This window comes from Oryx dammah, unplaced genomic scaffold (assembly GCF_014754425.2).
Source record: "Oryx dammah isolate SB20612 unplaced genomic scaffold, SCBI_Odam_1.1 HiC_scaffold_8, whole genome shotgun sequence".
Lineage (NCBI taxonomy): Eukaryota > Metazoa > Chordata > Mammalia > Artiodactyla > Bovidae > Oryx > Oryx dammah.
In genome coordinates this window covers 6,301,082-6,323,882 of record NW_024070192.1, presented here as the reverse complement: position 1 = coordinate 6,323,882, position 22,801 = coordinate 6,301,082, and the positions used below count along the sequence as shown (strand labels likewise).

The 22,801-nt window shown below is 50.4% G+C and overlaps 1 protein-coding gene across 1 annotated transcript; it reads left to right on the top strand.

Annotated features, from left to right (window-relative positions):
- The first annotated feature begins 7,453 nt into the window (after positions 1-7,453).
- LOC120866703 (CMRF35-like molecule 7) lies at positions 7,454-19,892 on the top strand. The gene is made up of 4 exons (XM_040244485.1): positions 7,454-7,595; positions 16,847-17,176; positions 18,553-18,640; positions 19,285-19,892. The coding sequence occupies exons 1-4, from the start codon at positions 7,556-7,558 to the stop codon at positions 19,448-19,450; spliced, it is 624 nt and encodes a 207-aa protein (XP_040100419.1). The 5' UTR covers positions 7,454-7,555; the 3' UTR covers positions 19,451-19,892.
- The last annotated feature ends 2,909 nt before the right edge of the window (positions 19,893-22,801 follow it).

Here is a 22,801-nt window from a genome sequence, read left to right as displayed (position 1 = left end):
GGGGAGCTGGCTGTGGGTGGTGTCTTGGGCCCATGTTCGTTTGCACACAGGCGCATCTCTGTCTCTGGCTGGGGCCACCCTAGAGCTACACGGGGACACCATCAAGGTGGGCGTCTTCCTGCTTCACGGGCTGGCGGGCATCCTGCTCTGGGGTCCAGGCTGCCTGTTCTCCTCACAAGGGCACATCCACTCTCAAGGGGCCCGTGTCTCTTTCTGGCCTGTGCAGGGTCCTGCCTACGGGGGGTGCACTCTCACAAGGCCCCACTGCATACAGGCTGGCCTTGACCTTGGGGCCCTGAGGACCTGAGACAGGCCTGCCCCTGAGCCCAGGGGTGGGACCTGCTCCAGAGCCCGCACCTGCACCGGGCTTCTCCACCACGATCCCTGCGTCCAGTACCCGCCCTGCCCTTGTGCTGGCCCAGAGGCCACCAGTGGCCCTACAGTGTTCTGGAAGGACATCCTGGCGTTCTGGGGGTTTCTCTTGTAATCCCAAGGAAAGCTTATAAAGGAGCCCCTACTCTGTCCCTCGGGACTTGCCCTTCCCTGCCAGGCTGACCCTGTCTGCCCCTCTTGCTTTCCACTTGGCATTGACAGTGCCCACCTGGCCAGGGTGCATCTGGAGGGGTGGGGGCGGGGTTCCCAGGGTGCTGGAGGCCTGGGTGAGGCCATGGGGGGCGGTGGACACGCACATCTGACCAGATGGCCTGAGTGACCTTGACTGTGTGAGTCACAGCCACACGGGGACGGAGTGTGGGACCCGGGGAAGGAAACGGGGCCTGCCTTGTGATTCTCCCGCAGCCCCTGCTGCAGCCACCGGCCCCGAGAGGTCCACAGGCTCCCCAGCCTCTCCCACGACCCTGCCAGTGCCCACCCGGAGCACCGCTTCTGGTCAGGAGACCCCTGACCCCGGCCAACCTCTGCGGTAAGGGGCCCACGTCCCAGGACATTGGCCCCTGGGTGGTTCCTCCTCTGGGTGAGGGGACAGGTGGGGGATTTGGGTCTCCCGTCTCTGGGCCCCTCATTTATTCCCACGCCTGACTGTGAAGGCCCTACTACGTGCCTGGTGCTCTGCTGTGGATGCAGGTAAGACCACCCAGACAGGATCCAGCTCTGCTGAGAGTTGTGCTGTAAGGGGGAAGTCACGCCGTGGACGAGTCCACACAGAGCTCCTATGTAAATATAGTGGATTGTGATGGGTACTACGGAGAGATACCAGTCACTGGGGTTTTGGTGAGAGTGTGTGTGGGAAGGTGATTAGATTTGTTATCTGATACATGATAATCAGGGATGCCTGGCTGAATCCTTTGAGGGGAGACCTGCAGGATCTGGGGAGCCTGGCATTCAGGTTTCTGCAGAAATAAGGCTCCAGGTAGAGAGAAAAGTGAGTGCAAATGTCCCAAAAAAGGAAGCTTCAGGACCCGGTCCAGGGCAGAGCAGGTGGCAGAAGCTCTGGGCATCAGTGGCCCCTGCACTGTGGCCCCTGCCCCCCACAAGCTCTGGTCAGACGAGTTATCCTGTCGAAGAACCCCAGCCGCCAGGGGCGGAGAGAGCTCAGGAGCCATTCATTCATCCATCAGCTACTACCATCACTTTTTTTTTAACGTTCACCATGACTTTTTTAAATTTAATTTTTATTTCATGTTAGAGTATGAACGTTTTTTTAACGTGAACGTTGAAAAAAAAAAGTGACGGTAGCAGTTGATGAATGAGTGAGTGACTCCTGAGCTCTCTCTGCCCCGCATATATGCCGTATATATGTTAGAGGACACAGCAGATATTTAAAGGCTGATCTTCAGAGGTATCAGGCTGGTACGAGTTTCTCCCTGAATAGAACAGTTCCTTCCTTCATGGAAAACGCTGTTTGTAGGAGAGGAGACACGACTGATTACTGTACCCCGGATAGGGTAGTCCCACGCATGGAGGGCCTTGGAAGGAATCCTCCTGCCCAGATCCCGCCGGGATCCCTGGTCTCCCTCACGTGATTCTCGCCCTCATGCTCACAGGCCTAATTCTCAAACGGATTGTTAAGCAGAGAGAAGGGGAGCAGAGGGCCTTAGAGGGGGGGCTTCCCTGTCCAGGGGTGATCTTCGTGTGGATTGCCGTGGCCTCAGCTCGGGGGGGCGGGGGTGGAGAGACCAGGGCGTTTCTCTAAGGATGTGGTGCACTGTCCCCGTGTCCCGCACAGGCCCCCGCTGGGCAGCGCCCACTTCCTGCTGCTGGTCTTCCTGAAGGTGCCCCTGCCCCTGGGCATGCTCGGTGCGGCCCTCTGGGTCCGCAGGCCCTCGAGAAGCTGAGAACCAGTGACATCTGTTGCTATGCCTGTCCAGGGTCACAGCCCCCTCTGGTGGATGGAAATGACTCCTGACCAATAAATTCAGTGCCAGCTCACTCTCAGAACACTCAGTGAACTTTTGGGAAACTTTTTCTTGCAATATATCATACAAACAAAAGAATATACCTAATAAATGCCTACTCTTTAAACCAGGAATACTCTAAAACTCTTGAGTGTATACCTTGCAGCTTAAGTAAGAGACATCATTAAAACTTTTGAAGCCCTAACGAAGTTCCTCCTTTAACTCTGGATTTTACATTCATCTCCTTTCTTCATGGTTTTACCATATATACGCACATGATTTTCCAGAGTGTGTATGTATACACACATACAGGTTTGTCAACCCAGCACTTTCTTTGTCAATTTAATTTACTGTTTGTTTTATAATGGAATAGAGTTGATTTACAATGTTGTGTTAACTTTAGGTGTATAGTAAAATGATTCTGTTATACATATATATCAGTTCAGTTCTCAGTTCAGTCGCTCAGTCGTGTCCGACTCTTTGTGACCCCATGAATCACAGCATGCCAGGCCTCCCTGTCCATCACCAACTCCCAGAGTTCACCCAAACTCACGTCCATCAAGTTGGTGATGCCATCCAGCCATCTCATCCTCTGTCATCCCCTTCTCCTCCTGCCCCCAATTCCTCCCAGCATCAGAGTCTTTTCCAATGAGTCAACTCTTCACATGAGGTGGCCAAAGTATTGGAGTTTCAGCTTTAGCATCAGTCCTTCCAATGCAGAGTTCCAAAGAATAGCAAGGAGAGATAAGAAAGTTTTCCTCAGCAATCAATGCAATACATACATATACATATATCCAATTTTTAGATTCTTCTCCCATAGAGGTTGTTCCAGAGTATTGACTAGAGGTCCCTGTGCTCTGCAGTAGGTCCTTGTCGATTAACTATTTTATTCAATATATATATAGTAATATGTATATGTTAACCTGAAGCTCCTAATTTATCCTCCCCTCAAAACATTCATATATTTTAACAGTCCCCAAGATTACTTTATTTTCATTTTTTCCAGATATTTTTAGATATAACTGGTGTATAGCATCAATTTCTCCGTGTGTGCACACCATGCCTTCTTCATCTCTTCATCTGCTGTTATTGCAGTGAACACGGGTGTGTGGCTATTCTTTGAGATCCTGGTTTCACTTCCTTCTGATACACACCTAGAAGCGGGGTGACCAGGTGATATGGTAGTTCTTCTCTTCAGGTTTTGAGGAGCCTCCATACTTTTTTCCATAGTGGTAACAATGCCCAGCGATTCCCTTTTCTCCACACTCTTGCCAGCACTTGTTGACTGTCGTCTTCTTGGTGATTGCCATTCTACAGGCGTGAAGCGATTTGCATTTCCCTGGTGGTTAGTGATGTTGACTATCTTCTCATGGACCTGTTGGCCATGGAATAGACACTTTGGAAAACTGTCTACTCGATTTCTCTGCCATTTTTCTTTTTGGCCACACCTCTTGGCTTGTGGGATCTTAGTTCCCCAAGCAGGAATTGAACCCATGCCCTAGGCAGTGAAAGGGTGGCATGCTCATCACTGGGCTGCAGAGACGGAATTCCTCACTGCAATTTTTAAATTGGATTTTTTTTTCGTGTTGAGTTGTATGATTTCTTTATGTATTTGAGATATTACCCCTTATCCCGAAGTATGGTTTGCAAATTTTTTCTCCCATTCTGTAAGTTTCCTTTTCATTTTTGTTGATTGCCTCTTTACTGTGCATAAGCTTTAAAATTTGAAGCAGTCCCACTTAATAATTTTTGCTTTTATTGATTATACTTTGGGTGTTATATTAAAAAAATCATTGCCAAGACCAATGTCACAGAGCTTTTTCCCTACGTTTGATTTTTGTGCATTCTTGGACTTTTTTCCTAGACTCTTTATCCTGTTTTATTTGTCTAATTGACTCTGAAAACTGGTACAGCATTGTTACAGCTTTATTAAAATTCTTGTTATCTGATAGGACATTACTGCACATGGTTGTCTGACATTAGGAGTCTTTGCAAATATTGGCCATTCCCTCGTCCATATAAATTTTACAATTAATCAAATTTAAAAGGAAGAATAAACTATGTTGAGAAAAAAAAACCCACAAGATCATTTCAATTGAAGCAGAAAAAATATTTGATAAAAGTTAGCACCTTTTCATCATGAAAAACACTCACAAAACTAGAAATAAAAAGAGAAACTACAGTATATAGCAGCCCTGCTAAAACCTGACTTGCTCCTTCTGGCTTTATGTGTAGACAATCAAATCACCTATAATAATTTGAAATTTGGTTTCTTCGTTTCCTGTTCTCATTTCGTTTCTTGTTCTGTTTATTCCATGAGCCAATCAAAGCCTTGCGTTGAAGTCATCCTTATGAACACCCTGGTCTTCCTCCTGCTTTTAAAGGGAAGCCTTTTCACGGTTTGTCTTTTTTTCCTTTGGCCGTGCCCTGAGGCTTGTGGGACTTCCCTCGTGGCTCAGCTGGTAAAGAATCTGCCTGCAGTGCGGGAGACCTGGGTTTGATCCCTGGGTTGGGAAGATCCCCTGGAGGAGGAAACGGCTACCCACTCCAGTATTCTGGCCTGGAGAATTCCACAGACTATATAGTCCACAGGGTTGCAAAGAGCTGGACATGACTGAGCGACTTTCACTTTTGGCATTGAAAGTGTAGATTCCTACCTACTCGATCCCCAGGGAAGTCCCTACCACTGGTTTTAATGTTTGCAGAATGTTTCCTTATAGATATCTTTTCATTCCTAGCTTATCATGAAAAGTACTGGATTTTTATATAATGCTTTGCATGTTGTTCAGTCATCCAGTCGTGTCCAACTCTTTACGACTCCATGGACTGCAGCACACCAGGCCTCCTTGTCCCTCACCACCTCCTGGAGTTCACCCAAGTTCATGTCCATTGAATTGGTGATGCCATCCAACCATCTCATCCTCTGTCACCCCCTTCTCCTGCCCTCAACCTTTCCCAGCATCATGGTCTTTTCCAGTGAGTTGGCTCTTTGCATCAGGTGGCCAGAGTATTGGAGCTTCAACTTCAGCATCAGTCCTTCCAATGAGTATTCAGGGTAATGTGGTTTCTCTCCTTTATTACATTCAGTTCAGTTCCGCTCAGTCCCTCAGTTGTGTCCGACTTCTTTGCAACCCCATGAACCGCAGCACACCAGGCCTCCCTGTCCATCACCAGCTCCTGGAATCCACCCAAACCCATGTCCATTGAGTCAGTGATGCCATCCAACCATCTCATCCTCTGTTGTCCCCTTCTCCTCCTGCCCCCAATCCCTCCCAGCATCAGAGTCTTTTCCAATGAGTCAACTCTTCTCATGAAGAGTACTGGAGTTTCAGCTTTAGCATCAGTCCTTCCAAAGAAATCCCAGGGCTGATCTCCTTCAGAATGGACTGGTTGGATCTCCTTGCAGTCCAAGAGGCTCTCAAGAGTCTTCTCCAAAACTACAGTTCAAAAGCATCAGTTCTTAGGGGCTCAGCCTTCTTCACAGTCAAACTCTCACATCCATACATGACTACTGGAAAAACCAAAGATTTGACCAGATGGACCTTTGCTGGCAAAGTAATGTCTCTGCTTCTTAATATGCTGTCTAGATTGATCATAACTTTTCTTCCAAGTAGCAAGCGTCTTTTAATTTCATGGCTGCAATCACCATCTGCAGTGATTTTGGAGCCCCCCCCCGCCCCCACCAAAATAAAGTCTCTCACTGTTTCCATTGTTTCCCCATCTATTTGCCATGAAGTGATGGGATCACATGCCATGATCTTAGTTTTCTGAATGTTGAGTTTGAAGCCAAGTTTTTCACTCTGCTCTTTCACTTTCATCAAGAGGCTCTTTAGTTCTTCCTCGCTTTCTTCCATAAGAGTGATGTCATCTGCGTATCCAAGGGAACTCCCTAAATTTTTTATACTAGCAACAGACTTGCTCCACCTTCCCAGAGAAGTGAAGATGCTGGGGCAGTGAACTGACTGATTGTGAGAAAACTGGGGAGACTCATATCCCAAACCCTTTCCTACTTCCCATCACTTTCTTGGTGCCCATTGCGCCCTGGTACGTGACTAAGGTCCTTTTACTCCTCCCAGCACTTCTGAACATGTGCTGAGCCACCAAAGCACAGGCCTTCCAGGGACAGCTCCCCGTCCAGTTTGGGTCCAGACACCTGGGAAGAAATACCCACACCTGCCTCTCAGAACTGCTCTTGAAGAGTTTTACACCTGGGTTATATATATTGTGATGTGAATTAAATGATATCTGGTTAAGATTAGAATTTGTCCTATTATTAGTGAGGAAACCCAGTCTACTGGCTTCTTCTCAACCTCTTGTCCTGGGCTTTTTTCTTTTTTGGCTACACCCTGTGGCATGCAGGATCTTAGTTCCTGGACCAGGGATGGAGCCCAAGCCCCCTGCAGTGGGAGCACAGAGTCTTAAGCCCTGGACCGCCAGGGAAGCCCCTGTCCTGTGCTTATTTTAATCATACTCTTCATCTAGTGTCTGAAGTCTTGCCCAGGGTACGAATAAGCACACTGTGCTAACCATAGGCCAGAACTCTGGTTTTGGAACTTCTCATACATTTCCTCATTAAATTCTCATAACAACTCTTACTAGTCCATTTTACAGATATAAACACAGAGGCTCAGAAAGATTAAGTAAATTGTCCATAGTTATATGGCTTATATGTGGTGCTTATGGGGTTAGAGCCCTGGTTTGTCTCACTTCGTACCGGCACATTTATGCGCTTGGTTGTAACACCTGGACAGAGGCATCAGCAGGTGTGCCAGCATGGACACCCGACATGCGAGTTGGAGAGTTTCCTGATGCTGGGACCCATTGCTGTTATGGAGAATCATTTCTGGAGCAGACACCAGATCCAAGGCCTGCTAGGTCAGATATGCGCTCCTCTGACCCTTCTGCAGACACAGGCCCCCTTTCTCCCTTGCACAGCTTCCTAGCTTCCTCTTTCTTACCTAGTGCGGACTCTCATGCCCTGTGACCCAGCCCCGCCAAGCAAGAGCACTGCTTATGCTGAATAATTAAAAGCAGGAAACACTCACTCTATAAAAGGAAGCGAATGAGTAAGAAACTCAAAGGCGGTCTGGACCGGCAGAGGGCACCAGCCTGCCTGTGCCCAGAGCTTTGAGAGTCAGCTGGCACCTGGACATGCTTCCCAGTTTGTGAGTCAGCGGGGAGAAGAACCCGGAGGCAGGACCATGTGGCTGCCCCCAGCTTTGCTTCTTCTCATTCTCCCAGGTGAGCAGGCTGGGGCCCTGCAGGGGGTGACAGGGTAGAGGGTCTGTCCCAGATATGTCTGCATGCTACGTCACTAAGTCGTGTCCAACTCTTTGCTACCCCGTAGACTATCCCACCAGGCTCCTCTGTCCATGGGGTTCTCCAGGCAAGAATACTGGAGTGGGTTGCCATGCCCTCCTCCAGAGCGTCTTCCTGACCCAGGATTCGAATCCACATCTCTTGCATCTCCTGCCTTGGCAGGCGGGTTCTTTACCACTGTGCCACCTGAGATGCCCTTGTCCCAGGTACAAGGAAGAATATCCTGGGGAAGTGAGAGGTGGCTTTGTTAATTCATCCAGCGAAAGCTCACTAGGTTCCTCTTTGTACCAGGCAGGCATCTGGCCCTGAGGAAGGAAAAAGAGAAATAGGACTAACCGTTAAAAAGAGGAGCTGGGAGTTCCCTGGAGGCCCAGTTGTTAGGACCCTGCACTTTCACTGCTGAGGGCCCGAGTTCAATTCCTGGTCAGGGAACTAAGTTCTCACAAGCTGAGCAGAACAGTCTCGTGGCAACCATCCATCTGATGAGCCTGGGAGAATGTGAGGATCAGCTCTTCACATGGAGAAGAGGGACCTCAGAGAGGGAACTGCATGCCCAGGGTTGGAGGCTTGAGAAAGGATGCTGGAGTCACGAAGAGGGAGCTCTGAATTCTCAGAGAGCCTTGGGGTGACTGGTTGGAACTGAGGCTGGGAGCGCCACAGGCAGGGATACCCTGCCCAGGAACGGAGGCTTTCAAAGAGGAAACTGCTGGGTGACTGGAGGGGCTTCTCTTCTATGGAAAACCACTGCCCTAGTGTCCAGGAATCAGTGTGGAAGCTTGCACAATGTAGGCAGTAGGTGTGGGTCACAGTGCTCTCTCTCCAGGCCTGGGGACTGACCATGTGATGCTCACAGACCACTCTGTAGAGGGGCCACAGGAAGGAGCACGGCCAAGGAGTCTGGAGAGCCGAGTTCCAGTCCCCTGTTGGATTTCCAGTGGGATGGGAGTCCTTGAGCCCTTTCTAGCTCTAATGATGTAGGACTTTGCCAATCAGATGGTAGGGCTGTGGGCATCCCCAAATTCTCACTGCCATTGTTGATGGTACTGATGCTGAAGAAGCCTTCCAATGATACCTGTGGACAGCTTGTGGACTGGCTTGTCTGTGACGGCCACTTTCACTAACAGTGACCCCAGATGGCCCAGACTCCCAAAGGACAGCTGCTCAGAATGTCTGCATCTCCCCCTGGGCTCCAGCTTTCCATCTGAGTCCCAAGCCCAGCCCTCCATCTCCTCTCTCTCTTAACCTCAACGTCCAGCTCACTGGGAGGCCAAGGAGAAGGGCATGGGTGGACTGTGCTGGGATCACATGCTCTTACACGCATGTACACAACACACTCACCCATACATACCTATGGAATCACATGCCAGTTCACGTCTATATTCTCACACGCTCATAATACACACACACACTCGTATAGACACACAGACACACATGTATATTCACTCACAGGGACACAGAATAACACACACACTTGCACAGCTACACACACACTCAGGCTGATCGGTGGGTTGCGGGGAGGGTTGGCCTTGAGAGAGGGGATGGGTCCCTCCTCTTCCACTTCTGAATGAACTTGGGCATGAAGTTAGTCAAGGATGAAACAAAAGCAAGCCAGTCAAGTTTTCACCTCCAGACACCATCAGCTGCCCTGGGTTTCCTCTGTGAAAGGCAGGAGAGAAGGTGGACATGGTGAAGTCACAACGACCCAGCTTCCGGTTGGATATTCATCTGCTTGGTATCCTGACCCCCAACAACCCCAAGAATGGAATAAGAGATTTCTGTTCTCCAAAGAGCAAAGTGTTGCAAGAATAGCCAGGGGCCCAGATCTGCACCCCAGAAACTATTTCTCTTAGCTTGGGCTGGCATGATGTCTGGGGAACACCAGCCCAGACCCCCAGCCCCATAAGTGCAAACTAAGACAGGATCAAACCCCACTGCACAACTCACGTTCCCCAGGACCTCTGCTCTGAGCCCCCCTTGGGTGAATTTGACTCATTTTTATGTCTCATTTGTCCCTCGTTATCAGCCTAGATGTGGAGATTAACCATGATCTCGATTTTGAGACAGGACTGTCCACCCAAGAGTTTTGCACAGAGGGAAAACTTTCCTGAAAGATTGACATGGAAAAGAAAGTTTATATCTCAAATTCACGAAAGCAAAAAAAAAAAAAAATGAAATTCAAACAGCCAGGCTCCTCTGTCCATGAAGTTCTCCAGGCAAGAATACCGGATTGGGTAGCCATTCCCTTCTCCTGGGGATCTTCTCGATGGATGCACGGATCAGACCTGGGTCTCCCGCATTGCAGGCAGATTATTTACTGTCTGAACCACCAGGGAAGCCCCAAACAAGCTTAGGCTTTTAAAACCCATCAGCTACGTTTCTCAGAGTTCTGCTCCCAGGTCAGAAGTACTGTCGTATCATTTTTCTCTCTTCCTTCAGACCAGTTCTTGGGGGACTTCCCTGGAGGTTCGGTAGTTAGGACTTCTCGCTTTCACTGCTGGGCCCCGGAGGTTCAATCCCTGGTCAGGAGCTAAGATCTTGCAAGCTGCAGTGGGATGGCCAAAAATCAACAATGACAAAAAAACTCTTGAAAATACACATAGGTCTAATGAACAGTTTATTATCCATCATAATCTCTGTTTATACCCCCCCCATGTATTTTTAAAAAACAAGCCCCATCACATTATGAGTTCTTGACCATTCTGTTAAATTCCCTACCCTGGGGTGGGTGGCATTTCTGTTTCCAAGTATCCACACCTGTTTTCTGTTGTTTATGATCACCAGCAGATAGAATCTATTCATTGTGCTTTTGCTTCCTACTATGCTGCTGCTTCTGCTTCTAAGTTGCTTCAGTCGTGTCCGACTCTGTGCGACCCCATAGACAGCAGCCCACCAGGCTCCCCTGTCCCTGGGATTCTCCAGGCAAGAACACTGGAGTGGGTTGCCATTTCCTTCTCCAATGCATGAAAGTGAAAAGTGAAAGTGAAGTTGCTCAGTCGTGTCCGACTCTTAGCGACCCCATGGACTGCAGCCTACCGGGGTCCTCTGTCCGTGGGATTTTCCAGGCAAGAGTACTGGAGTGGGCTGCCATTGCCTTCTCCACTTCCTACTATAGCTGTGTTATTTATTTTTAAGGGGAAAAAAATGACCCTTTCTGCTGACTCTTACATTAGATTTTAATTTACATCAATTCCTGTCTTTTTTAGCAATTCTCTTAATTGACTCCTTTTAATGGAAAAAAAGCTGTTAATTATGTTCATTATTATTATCAGTTAATTATGTTTTTTAAGATTTTGACAAAATAGAAATGTATGACTTAGAAAGTGAAATTCCCACTCAAAAACCTCAAACTCAACACTAATCACTTATTAAAGATTGATTATTCCCCCCACGCATGGGCAATCAAAATACTAAGGAAGTGGAATCACACACTCTCTGTCCGGAAACTTGTTTTAACCTAATAGCAATATATCTGGGACGTCTTTCCCATCATTATGATCTGTCTTTTCTTTTAACGTGTATGTAGTTATTTGGTCGCACTGGGTATTAGCTGCAGCGTGTGGGATCTAGTTCCCTGACTGGGGATTGAACCTGGGCCACCTGCTTTGGGAGTGGGGAATCAGCCACTGGACCACCAGCGAAGTCCCTGTCTCTTTCTTGTAACCATGTGTTGGATAGATCACAGTCTATTAGCCCAGCCTCCCACTGGTGGCGTTTGATTTGTTTCCAGTGTCCACTGTTTGGTTAGCAATGCAGCTAGCACGCTTACACTTCATTTCTCATTGGAGTGGAAACTATAGTTGATCCTAGACTTGGATGAGTCTGTCTGAGATCACAATGACCAGCTTCTTTTCAAAATTAATCATAAACTTCAACAGTACCAATCAGGATCCAGACACTGTGTGAGTCACATGGGCTGGGGCTGGAGCTGGGAAGAGAGAAAAAAAAAAAAAAAAAAAAACCAAGTTCTGTGCTCCTTGGAACAGAGCATCCTAGCAAGGGAGGCAGAGAGAGAGACTGCTAAGGATGGTAAAACCCCAGGGCAGCATTCAGCTTCCTGTAAAGGGTTGTGGAGCAGTGGCGGGAAGAGGAGGAAGGCTGCAGAGGAGGCTGAACCTTGAAGGAGACCTGGAGAATGACCAGGAGACAGGCAGGGCTGGGAGCAGGGGTTTCTAGCTGGAAGGAAGGAGAAGGGCAGTGACGCAGCCTCTTAGGAGGCAGCGTCAGAGTCAGGGAAAGAGGAAAGTGGGGGTGGGCAGAGTGGGAGGCAGGGAGCCACAGGAAGCGGCAGTGGACAGAGAAGGGGGGTCAAGAGTGTAAAAGACCTAAGGACCACACTGAGCCATTAAAAAAACCTTTATCTTGTTTTGGAGCAGAGCAGATTACCAGTGTTGTAACAGTTTCACATGAACAGAGAAGCGACTCAGCCATACACACAATGTATCCATTCTCGCCCAAGCTCTCCTCCCATCCAGGCTGCCCGGTAACATGGAGCAGAGTTCCTTGTGCTGGACAGTAGGTCTTTGCGTATCCATTTTAAGTATAGCGAGCTCAGGCATTTAAAATTCCAAGGCAGTGGGAAGTGGCTGTAGGAGAGGCCCTGAAAGATTTTAAGTGCTCATGGCAAGTGTCCTTGAGGAGGATCTGGGGACAGTTTTGGTACAATACTCCAGTGGCGATGTGCAGAGGAGACAGGAGGAGGGGTGCGGTGGGGGCTGGGGGAAGCCCGCGGGGTGCTGCTGCTGTGACCCAGGCAGCAGAGCAGGGCTGCGGCCAGGCTACCGCTGATGGGGCAACTCCTGAGTGTTGAGGGCTGCACACATCCCCAAGAAGAACCTGCAAGGTGGAAAGCAGCTAGCCAGTTTACAAACACTGAAGCAAGGCTCAGAGATGAAGCAACCCGAAGTCTCCCAACTAGTCTGTGGCCGGCAGGTCTTTCTGGGTCCAAAGCTCAGTCTCTTTCTAGCATGTCAGGCTGTCCCCGTGGATCTTGACAGCAGAGGAAACAAAACAATCATTTGGATAAGCATTTTTGAGGTGTCCTGTGCTAAGTCGCTCAATCCTGTCTGACTCTGTGACACGGTGGATTGTAGCCCGCCAGGCTCCTCTGTCCATGGGATTTCCCAGGTAAGAATACTGGAGTGGGTTGACAATTTCTTCTCCAGAAGTCTTCCTGGCCCAGGGATCAAACCCGAGTCCCCTGCATTGGCAGGTGGATTCTTTCCCACTGAGCCACCAGGGAAGCCCCCGTTTTTGAGGGAGAGCTGACTAATTGGTTACCCGTTAGTTGTGGAGGGGGAGAGAGGGGACAGGGCAATGAAGGTGCCAGGGTCTCCAGTTAGAGGTGCTCGTGGTAGTGCTGGTTTGAGGAGAGAGTAGCATTAGTTCTGCTGATTGAAATCTACATTACTTTCTTATTATAACTGAAAGCAGGGTCAGGCTGCTCGCTGCTCAAAAGCCATTAAAGACACCAGGTTGGTGGAAAGTTTGCTTTAGTTTGGATGCCAGCAACGGGGCAGGGTGGGTGCTGGGCATGGATGCCTGTCAAAAGGCTGACCCGCCTCCCACTGGCAGTCAAGAGGCCAGAGCTTTTATAGACTGGAGGGGGCTCCATGCAGAAACAGCACAGTCTGCTCTGACAGTCAACTTGAAGTTGGTCATCAGTGGTCTGACCAGCATCATTGTATTATTTTAAGTACAGTTAGTCTTCAGTTCCAGGGTCGGGTTGTTCCCATTTCCCTGAGGCCAGTTCTTGGAACTGTAGTAGCTTCAATTCAGTTCAGTTCAGTCACTCAGTCGTGTCTGACTCTTTGTGACCCCATGGACTGCAGCACGCCAGGCTTCCCTGTCCATCACCAACTCCTGGAGTTCACCCAAACTCATGTCCATCGAGTCAGTGATGCCATCCAGCCATCTCATCCTCTGTCATCCCCTTCTCCTCCTGCCCCCAATCTCTCCCAGCATCAGAGTCTTTTCCAATGAGTCAACTCTTCGCATGAGGTGGCCAAAGTACTGGAGTTTCAGCTTCAGCATCAGTCCTTTCAAAAAACACCCAGGACTGATCTTTAGAATGGACTGGTTGGATCTCCTTGCAGTCCAAGGGACTCTCAAGAGTCTTCTCCAACACTACAGTTCAAAAGCATCAATTCTTAGTGCTCAACTTTCTTCACAGTCCAACTCTTACATCCATACATGACCACTGGAAAAACCATAGCCTTGACTAGACAGACCTTTGTTTGCAAGGTAATGTCTCTGCTTTTGAATATACTATCTAGGTTGGTCATAACTTTCCTTCCAAGGAGTAAGCGTCTTTTAATTTCATGGCTGCAATCACCATCTGCAGTGATTTTGGAGCCCAAAAAATAAAGTCTGACACTGTTTCCACTGTTTCCCCATCTATTTCCCATGAAGTGATGGGACCAGATGCCATGATCTTCATTTTCTGAATGTTGAGTTTTAAGCCAACTTTTCACTCTCTACTTTCACTTTCATCAAGAGGCTTTTTAGTTCTTCTTTACTTTTTGCCATAAGGGTGGTGTCATCTGCATATCTGAGGTTATTGATATTTCTCCCAGCAATCTCGATTCCAGCTTGTGCTTCTTCCAGCCCAGCGTTTCTCATGATGTACTCTGCATATAAGTTAAATAAGCAGGGTAACAATATACAGCCTTGACGTACATCATGGCTATAATCTGGTCATCTGTAATTAACTTTTCCACCTGGCGAGGGGCTCATCATAAGATTGCTCACAGAGCACAGCTCAGAATGGTATCTATAGCCCTTGGGAAGGAACTGAAGGTCTCTGACTGTGCTTAAGGACGGCATCACGATCATCTGGTCTCTCCTGACGGTTTCTCTTGGCTTCTGCGTATTCTCACTTCTCTAATGAAACTTATTCATGGCCTAAAGTTTTTCCACAGATGAAAGGCAGGCAGAGGATATGAGGGGCAGGCACCACAGGGTTCCGCTCCACTTCACTGTGGCTGCTGTAACAAATTACCACAAGCCTCAGGGGCTTGCAAGGACACAAATTTATTTTCTTACAGTTCTGAAGGTCAGAAGTCCAAAATGGTCTTACTGGCTTGCACGCAGGAGGTCAGCAAGATTTCATTCCTTCCAGATGCCCTACAGAAGAACCTGTCTGCTCACGTTTCCCAGTTTCTAGAAGCCGCCCACATTCCTTGGCTCGAGAGCCCCTTCTCTGTCTTCAAATCTCTGATGCTGATACCACCTCTCCTTCAGCTCTTTCACTTTTTTTTTTTCTTTTTTGATCACGTGGCTGGTGGGAATCTGTGTTCCCTGACCAGGGATTGAACCCGGGGGTGCAGTGGAAGCGTGGAGTCCTGGCCACTGAGCGCCCGGGAAGTCCCTTCTGCTTTCACTTTTAAGGACCCTTGTGATTACAACGGACGCAGCTGGATAACCCAGGATAAGCTTGCCCTCTTGAGAGCCTTGTTTCAGTCACATCTGTGAATTCCTGGCAATTAGGATGCGTGCTTAGTCGCTCAGTGAATCTGACTCTTTGTGACCCCATGGACTGTAGCCCAACAGGTTCCTCTGTCCATGGGATTTTCTAGGCAAGATTATTGAAGTAGGTTACCATTTCCTACTCCAGGGGATCTTCCTGGCCCAGGAATCAAACTTGCGTCTCTGATATCACCTGCATCGCAGGCGGATTCTCTGCCACAGAACCATAGGGGAAGCCCAGGACGTGAGCGTCTTGGGAGGGAATTATTCTGCTTCCATAAGTGCAAACCCCAAGTAACTAAAATAGTTCCAGGGAGAAGGTCTGAGGTGTGAGAGGTGACACCTGGTGCAACGCACCTGACTGCTTCCTTCCTGCACAGACCCCAGCCCTCGCCCTGGCCCTGGGGCTCTGGGGCCGTGGGATGGGCAAGAGGGGCTTCCCGTGAGCCTCTCTTGGTGTATCGCCCCGCAGTCAGTGCACAAATGGTCCTGGCACAGAGTGTGTGTGTATCTGAACACAGTGAGTTTAAACGCTCAGTTCACAGAAAACAGAACACCTAGTTCCACTCCCAGCAGACCCTCGCTGGTTCCTCCACGCCCACCCTCCACGAGAGAGAGGAAGTGTCAAAGGAGAGTGGGTCCAGATGGAAGAAGCGACGCATTCGGTTCTGTGACTGTCGGGACGGCCCTTGTGGCCCAGGCGTTGGGACTCTGTGCTTTCACTACTGGGGCCCAGGTTCAGTCCCTGGTCGGGGAACTGAGATCCCCAAACCTGTGCGCCGCAGCTCCCCTCAAAAGCGTCATAGCTCTGTAACTAGGCTGGGGCCGGGGCTTCCCAGGTGGCACTAGTGGTAAAGAAATCTGCCTGCAATGCAGGAGACGTAAGAGATGTAGCTTCCATCCCTGGGTCGAGACGACCCCCTGGAGGAGGGCATGGCAACCCACTCCAGTATTCTTGTCTGGAGAATCCTACGGACAGAGGAGCTTGGCAGGCTACAGTCCATGGGGTCACAAAGAGTTGGACAGGACCGAAGTGACTTAGCATGCGCACAGGCAGGCTGCGGCCAAGGGGAGAGCTGGGGCTACAAACGTGGATTTGGGAATCATCAGCATATAGACAAGAACTGAAACCAAAGGAACGGAGAGTCACTCTCTGGGGGCGTAATACAGTGAGACAAGATAAAGGCTGGAGGGGGGACCCTGGCTCCTCCTCGGGAGAGCTGGCTCAGACTGGGGATGCCTCTTCCCACCTCAGTGCCCAGTGACGTCACGTGGGTAGCCTGACGTCAGCCACGGGAATATTTACACTCTGGAAATTGGAAAGCACTCCAAACCGGAGATTATTTTTACCCCCCGAGGATGGGTTGTTAGGTATTTACCAACACAGCGACACTGTTGACACCAAGATTTAAAGAGGAAGGGAGGGAAGAGAACCCATAGAGGCCTTGGGGACTGGGTGGTTGGAGAAGAGGAGGAGCCGGTTGAGAACAGTGTTGAGAGTACACGGGAAGAAAGTGCCAGAAAAGCAGATGCGGTGAGCGGGTGTAGGGACACGGGGACCAAAGAGACCAAGGCAGCTGGTGGGGAGAAGAAGGTGGACTTGAGGCATCAGCTGGGGGGTTCTGGGAGGGCCGGGCACCCGGGTGCAAGCTCGGACATCAGTCTGGCCCAGCTCTGGCAGGAGCTGGATTCTGGGTTCTGTTTTCCAGGCTGTTTGTCCCTCCGAGGCCCAGCGTCCGTTTGGGGCCGGGAGTGGGAGTCGGTGAGCGTGCAGTGTCACTACAACTCTGGATGGGAGACCCATAGGAAGTGGTGGTGCCGGGGAGCACAGTGGACCTCATGCCAGATCCTCGTGCAAACCCAGGGATCAGAGCGAGAAGAGAGCGGAGCCCGTGTGTCCATCAAGGACGATCAGAGAAACCACTCGTTCACAGTGACCATGCAGGAACTCAGGCAGGACGATGCAGACACTTACTGGTGCAGGATTGAGAACCCTGGAGCCAACCTGGGGACGCAAATTAAAGTGACTGTTGCTCCAAGTAAGACCAAGGGACAGACGGATGGGGAGGAAGGGGAAGAGACCAAGGCAGAGCATCACTTCCCAGCCCGGCTGCCCACCGCCTCCCCGAGGTCTCTCCCAGGCCCCTGCAGTGATGTCCCAGAGCATCACTCTAGGGAGCGGCCAACCTCTGGTCATCACACCCGGGACCTGTCATTACGCAGAGGGGCACAGAGGGACATCTGGGGTGACCCAGCACATCCCAGGGCCACCCAGTGTGCTCTGGGGCCTCTGCTCTCTGGAGACCGGGCTGCTCACAATAAATCATCTCCATAGTTTCTCATAATGAGATATATATCTCCTTCATCACTGTCACTGTTCACTATTTCACTGGAAGGGGTCCTCTTATCCACCAGCCTTCCAGAATCCCCCTCGCTCATTTCCATGCCAGTAACTAGATGCCCTGTTTCCAGAACTGTATGTTCTTGAGCCCTGTTTGCTTGGGCATTATTGAGCAGAAAGGACCAGGGATTCCCACCACCTTCATCCAAAAAGTTCCACTTGAGATGTGATTCTTCTCTCTCCCCAGAATAAAACGCAGTGCTTACTTTTATTTCATTTTCTCTTGGATTCTGTTTTAATCAGAATGTAATTTTTTTTCATCTTAAAAATTTATTTTTTTTGAAGCACAGTTGATTTGTGGAAGCGTTAGTTGTTCAGTCATGCCCCAACTCTGCAGCCCCACGGACTATAGCCCGCTCTGCCCTTGGGATTCTCCAGGCAAGAATACAGAAGTGGGCAGCCGTGCCCTCCTCCAGGGGATCTTCCCAACCCAGGGATCCAACTCCATGGTTGATTTACAGTGCTGTGTTAATTTCCACTGTGCAGCAAAGGGATTCAGCTGGTCATATATTAATATATACATCCTTTTTCTTCTTTTAAATTTCTAATTGGAGGATACTTGCTTTACAATGTTGTGTTGGTTTCTTCTGTACAGTGAAGTAAATCAACCATATGCATACAATTTCCCATCCCTTCTGAACCTCCTTCTCATCACCCCCTCTTCCCATGTCATCACAGAGCACCCATCTGAGCTCCCGGGGTTACATAGCAGCTTCCCACTAGCTATCTGTTTCACACACGGAGGATGGGACGAACTGGGAGACTGGGATTGACATATTTGATTTTATTCCTTTTGGCCACACCTGGAAACGAGTGGGGAGATGACTGTGTATTGTGGTTCAGATGACTTGGTAGAAAGGGGAGAAACCAGAGGGACTGCAGCCAGAGAGAGGAAGCCCCCTGGACCAGGGGAAGGGGGTCTCCTGAGAGGGCTGAGCACGGTAGGGCATGGCGAGGGGAGCACGCACACCAGGTCTGTGCTGATGACTCTGGGGCGACTTTGCCTGTGTGTAGGGGAAGCTGCTCTGACTGTAGTAGGAAGCCAGGTCTCCAGGAGGACGACCACCAGCCGTCTAGCCGCGTCCTCCCGTCCCCACAGCAGGTAAGTAGCTGTGGTCCTTTCTCCTGCAGCCTCTCCTGTGGGGCCGTCAACCCTCATGCAGTCAGTCACCTTATCCTGGAGCCCACCATGGTCAGAGCCAAGGCCCCAAGCCCACCCACCGTGCCCCTCCGCCCAGGCCCCTCCTCATCCTCTATCTTCCCATTCGAGCCCCGGCCAGACGTCTGCTCTGCAGACTCCTCCTCTATTAGCTTCCCTGCTGGAGGGGAGGTCGCAGGTCCTCTGCCCATTCAACAAAACAGCACAGATGACTTTTGAATGCGGAGGGAGACGAGACACCAACCTCCAGGTTTAGCAGCATGGAGCTGGCAGTCGTAGCAGCGGTGAGAACACAGAGCCAGCCTGCCTTGGGTGACCGGCAGGTGCATCTCCTGCGCTGAGATGTGCTTCAGGCAAAGGTGAAATTGGAGAGGGAAGTGGGCACAATACAGAGCAAAGTGCAAAGCTGAGCTATTCCAAGGGGCCCTCAGGACTGAGCCGTGAAGCCGGTCCCTGGGAGTCTTCAGACGGGGCTGCCGAGCGCAGGGCCACAGGCGTTGCTCCCCGTAAGGCTCCCCGGTGTCCGAGTTCTGGGCGGGTGGGCATGGAGGGGCCCGGGGCTCTGACTGCTCTGCGCCCCCTCCCAGGACCCACTACGTGCTCCTGGTGTTCCTGAAGGTGCCTTTCTTGCTCGGCTTGGTCGGTGCTGTGCTCTGGTTGGAGGAACGTCAGAGGGACCCTGCGGCACAGTGGGAAGAGTCCATCTATGCGAACTTGTCCTCTGAGCTTCTGACCAAGGACGCCCCCGTTTAGACAGTCGGATGAGCAGAGCCTGCCAACACCGCACTCCATTTCCAGAGGAAACGCCGCTATGGAAGAAACACCCCAGAGTCCCAGGAGGCATCCGCCCCGCCCCGCCCTGCCCGGCTCAGGGCCACCGCTCCTGATGTGCGGTCCCCACCTGGAGGGCCAGCATCTTGTTCCTGCTTCTCCGGGTCGGAAGTGCCCTGCCTGGACCCACACTTGGGGTTCAGGGTTCTCAGTTGGGAGCTGCTGGGCTAGAGCCCAAGTTCAGGCCATTGTGCCCCCACTGCTGGAAGAACTGGGGTGCAGGGCCTGGGACCAAAGTCCAGAGAGAAGCCACAGGGGTGCAGGAAAGGGGAGGGGCCCTCCTTCCTGAGACCAGCTCAGCGCGCTCCTGTACTGGGCTTCCGACATATGGGATTTTGTAGTCTTTAAAAGCTAGTTGAGCTGGGGTTTTTTTTTAATTAGTTTTTTAAGCTTAAGCTTAAAAAAGCTAGTTGAGCTGGGTTTTTTTTAATTTATTTTTTAATTGAAGGATAATTGCTTTACAGAATTTTGTTGTTTTCTGTCAAACATCAACATGAATCTCAAGCTGGGTTTTGATGGCTCGTGACCATCACTTGACTTGATGCACTCACGCGCACACACATGTGTGTGTGATTCTGGGGAGAGTCCTGGTTCTGGACCTTGACAGGTTGATGTCCGCTCTGCCCAGGGAGGACACTGCTCTGTGTCCAGGGGCCTGAGGAGGGGCCCTGGGGCTGGCCTTTCTCTTCCCCTTCATCCTCTCCTCCCCTCCCCTTCTTCCCCCTCCTCCTCCCCTCCCCTTCATCCTCCCCCTTCATCCTCCACCTCCCCACTCTGCTCTGGCTCCCCAAGCCCCCTGCCCCCCATCTCTCAGGGGCTGCGCTCCCCCAGGGGCTGAGCCCAGCCTTCACTTCCTCCCGTCAGCAGGACCGCAGGGTCTCCATGGGGCCGCGGGGCCTCAGAAACCACCTCAAGGTCAGGGAGGGTGATATAAAAGCTGTCTTAGGGAAGGGGTGGAGTCTCTTTTAGACAACGTGTGCGTCAGGTTAATGAAAGTTGTCTGAGGGAGATCTTGTTGCCTCTCTGAGGTGTTGTCCTTCAGGGACTTCCCTGCTGGCTCAGAACTCTGAGCTCCCACTGCAGGGGCCGTGGGTTCGAGCCCTGGTTGGGAAACTAGGATCCCACATGTTGTGTGGCTCAAAAGTTAAAAAAAAAAAGTTATATGCTTTAAAGTCATCATAATAATTTAAATGTCTGAGGGAAAGTCGCCTCTTTGAAGCTCCTCACGTGCGTCAAGGACGCTCTGGGATTCGGTCTCTCTGTGTCACGGGTCACAGTCCTCACACCAACGGCAGCCTCACTTCACTGAGGAGAAGCAGCTCCACCTGAGATGTGTCCCTCCACACCTAGACAGGCAAGCACGAGGGTAGACACACGTTTGGAATGTTCCCTTTGGCTGTTCCCCCAGCTTTACTGGACTTCCCTGGGGGCTCAGTGGTAAAGAACCTGCCTGCCAATGCAGGAGACACAGGTTCGATCCCTGGGTCGGGAAGATCCCCTGGAGAAGGACATGGCAACCCACTCCAGTATTCTTGCCTGGAGAATCCCATGGACAGAGGAGCCTGGCGGGCTGCAGTCCATGGGGTCCCAAAGAGTTGGATACGACCAAGCATATTCAAAAGCAGAGATATTACTTTGCCGACTTGTCAAGGCTATGGTTTTTCCAGTGGTCGTGTATGGATGTGAGAGTTGGACTGTGAAGAAGGCTGAGCGCCGAAGAATTGATGCTTTTGAATTGTGGTGTTGGAGAAGACTCTTGAGAGTCCCTTGGACTGCAAGGAGATCCAACCAGTCCATTCTAAAGGAGATCAGCCGTGGGATTTCTTTGGAAGGACTGATGCTAAAGCTGAAACTCCAGTACTTTGGCCACATCATGCGAAGAGTTGACTCATTGGGAAAGACTTTGATGCTGGGAGGGATTGGGGGCAGGAGGATAAGGGGATGACAGAGGATGAGATGGCTGGATGGTATCACGGACTCGAAGGAGGTGAGTCTGAGTGAACTCCGGGAGTTGGTGATGGACAGGGAGGCCGGCGTGCTGCAGTCCATGGGGTCGCAAAGAGTCGGACACGACTGAGCGACTGAACTGAACTGAACTGAAGCAACTCAACAGCGACATATAAAAACTGTATATTTAAGGTGTGAATGTGATTTTTTTTAAAAGGTGCACAATGTGCTAATTTAATATACATATACACTGTGAAATGAGTATCCCAATCAAGTTAACACAGTCACCACTTTACACACTTATTTTTTTAAACCAGTTTTAATATTTTTTGTGCAATGAGAACATGAGCTCTACCCTCTTACAAATCCCCGGGATACAGCACAGTCTGATGAGCTGAAGTCCTCACACTCTTGGAGCCCAGATTTACTCATCTCAGACCTGGAAGTCTGTGTCCTTTGGTCAGCCTCTCCCATTCCTCCCCATCCCCTCCAGCCCCTTCCCACCGCCAACCACGTTCCATTCCCTGGTTCTACATGGAATATTTCTTTCTGAATGCCTGTGAAGACCCAGCAATCCTGCCCTTTGTCCTAATAGGTGGGCCCTGGTTCTCAGCCCCGAGAGGCCACTGGAAGATGCCTCACCTGAGGGTAAAGGAGAAGGGAATCTTCCCTGTCCCAGTAAGGTGGCTGGGACCTCCCCTCTCCCACCTCCCCAGGGGTACTGTAATCCCCTCTCTTTGTCCTTTGGCCAGTGAGAAACCTTCTCCCTCTTTGCACTTGGTTTAGGGTTCTGGTCAGTGATGGGCCTGCAAGTTCCCAGAAAGAACAGAATTTGAGCCAGAGTTGGTGATGGACAGGGAGGCCTGGCGTGCTGCAGTCCATGGGGTCGCAAAGAGTCAGACACAACTGAGAGACTGAACTGAGCTGACTGAAGACTCTCCAAGTCACCCTGTTGGGAACCCACAGTCTACCAGCTCCCGAGTCCCCCCCTCTGTGAATATGTCCTGGATCCAGCCTTCCGAAGATCCAACCAGATAGATTCAGGTAACATAGCAGCTCTGCTCTGCAGGAGGCAAAGCCAGAGTCCAGCTGCCTCATCGGCTCCGGTGGCTGAGGGGCCATCGGCAGTTGTCAACCTGGTGACAGTGATTTTCCCACAGTTCTTTGCAGCTGATATTCGCTTAGCCCCTGATTTCTATGGAGAAACTGTGGATGAGTTGTTACTCACACAGTGTCATCAAAGAAAATCCACCAGAGTAGGCATCCCCTGTCTGTCCTGAACCCCATCTCTGCCACACACACACACACACACACATACAATCACAC

Bases quoted from the DNA above. Each gene is read 5' to 3' on its own strand.
- LOC120866703 (XM_040244485.1), top strand. From the start codon at position 7,556: ATGTGGCTGCCCCCAGCTTTGCTTCTTCTCATTCTCCCAG. The intron at 7,596-16,846 runs GTGAGCAGGCTG...TCTGTTTTCCAG, and splicing joins GCTTCTTCTCATTCTCCCAG to GCTGTTTGTCCCTCCGAGGC. The intron at 17,177-18,552 runs GTAAGACCAAGG...GCCTGTGTGTAG, and splicing joins TAAAGTGACTGTTGCTCCAA to GGGAAGCTGCTCTGACTGTA.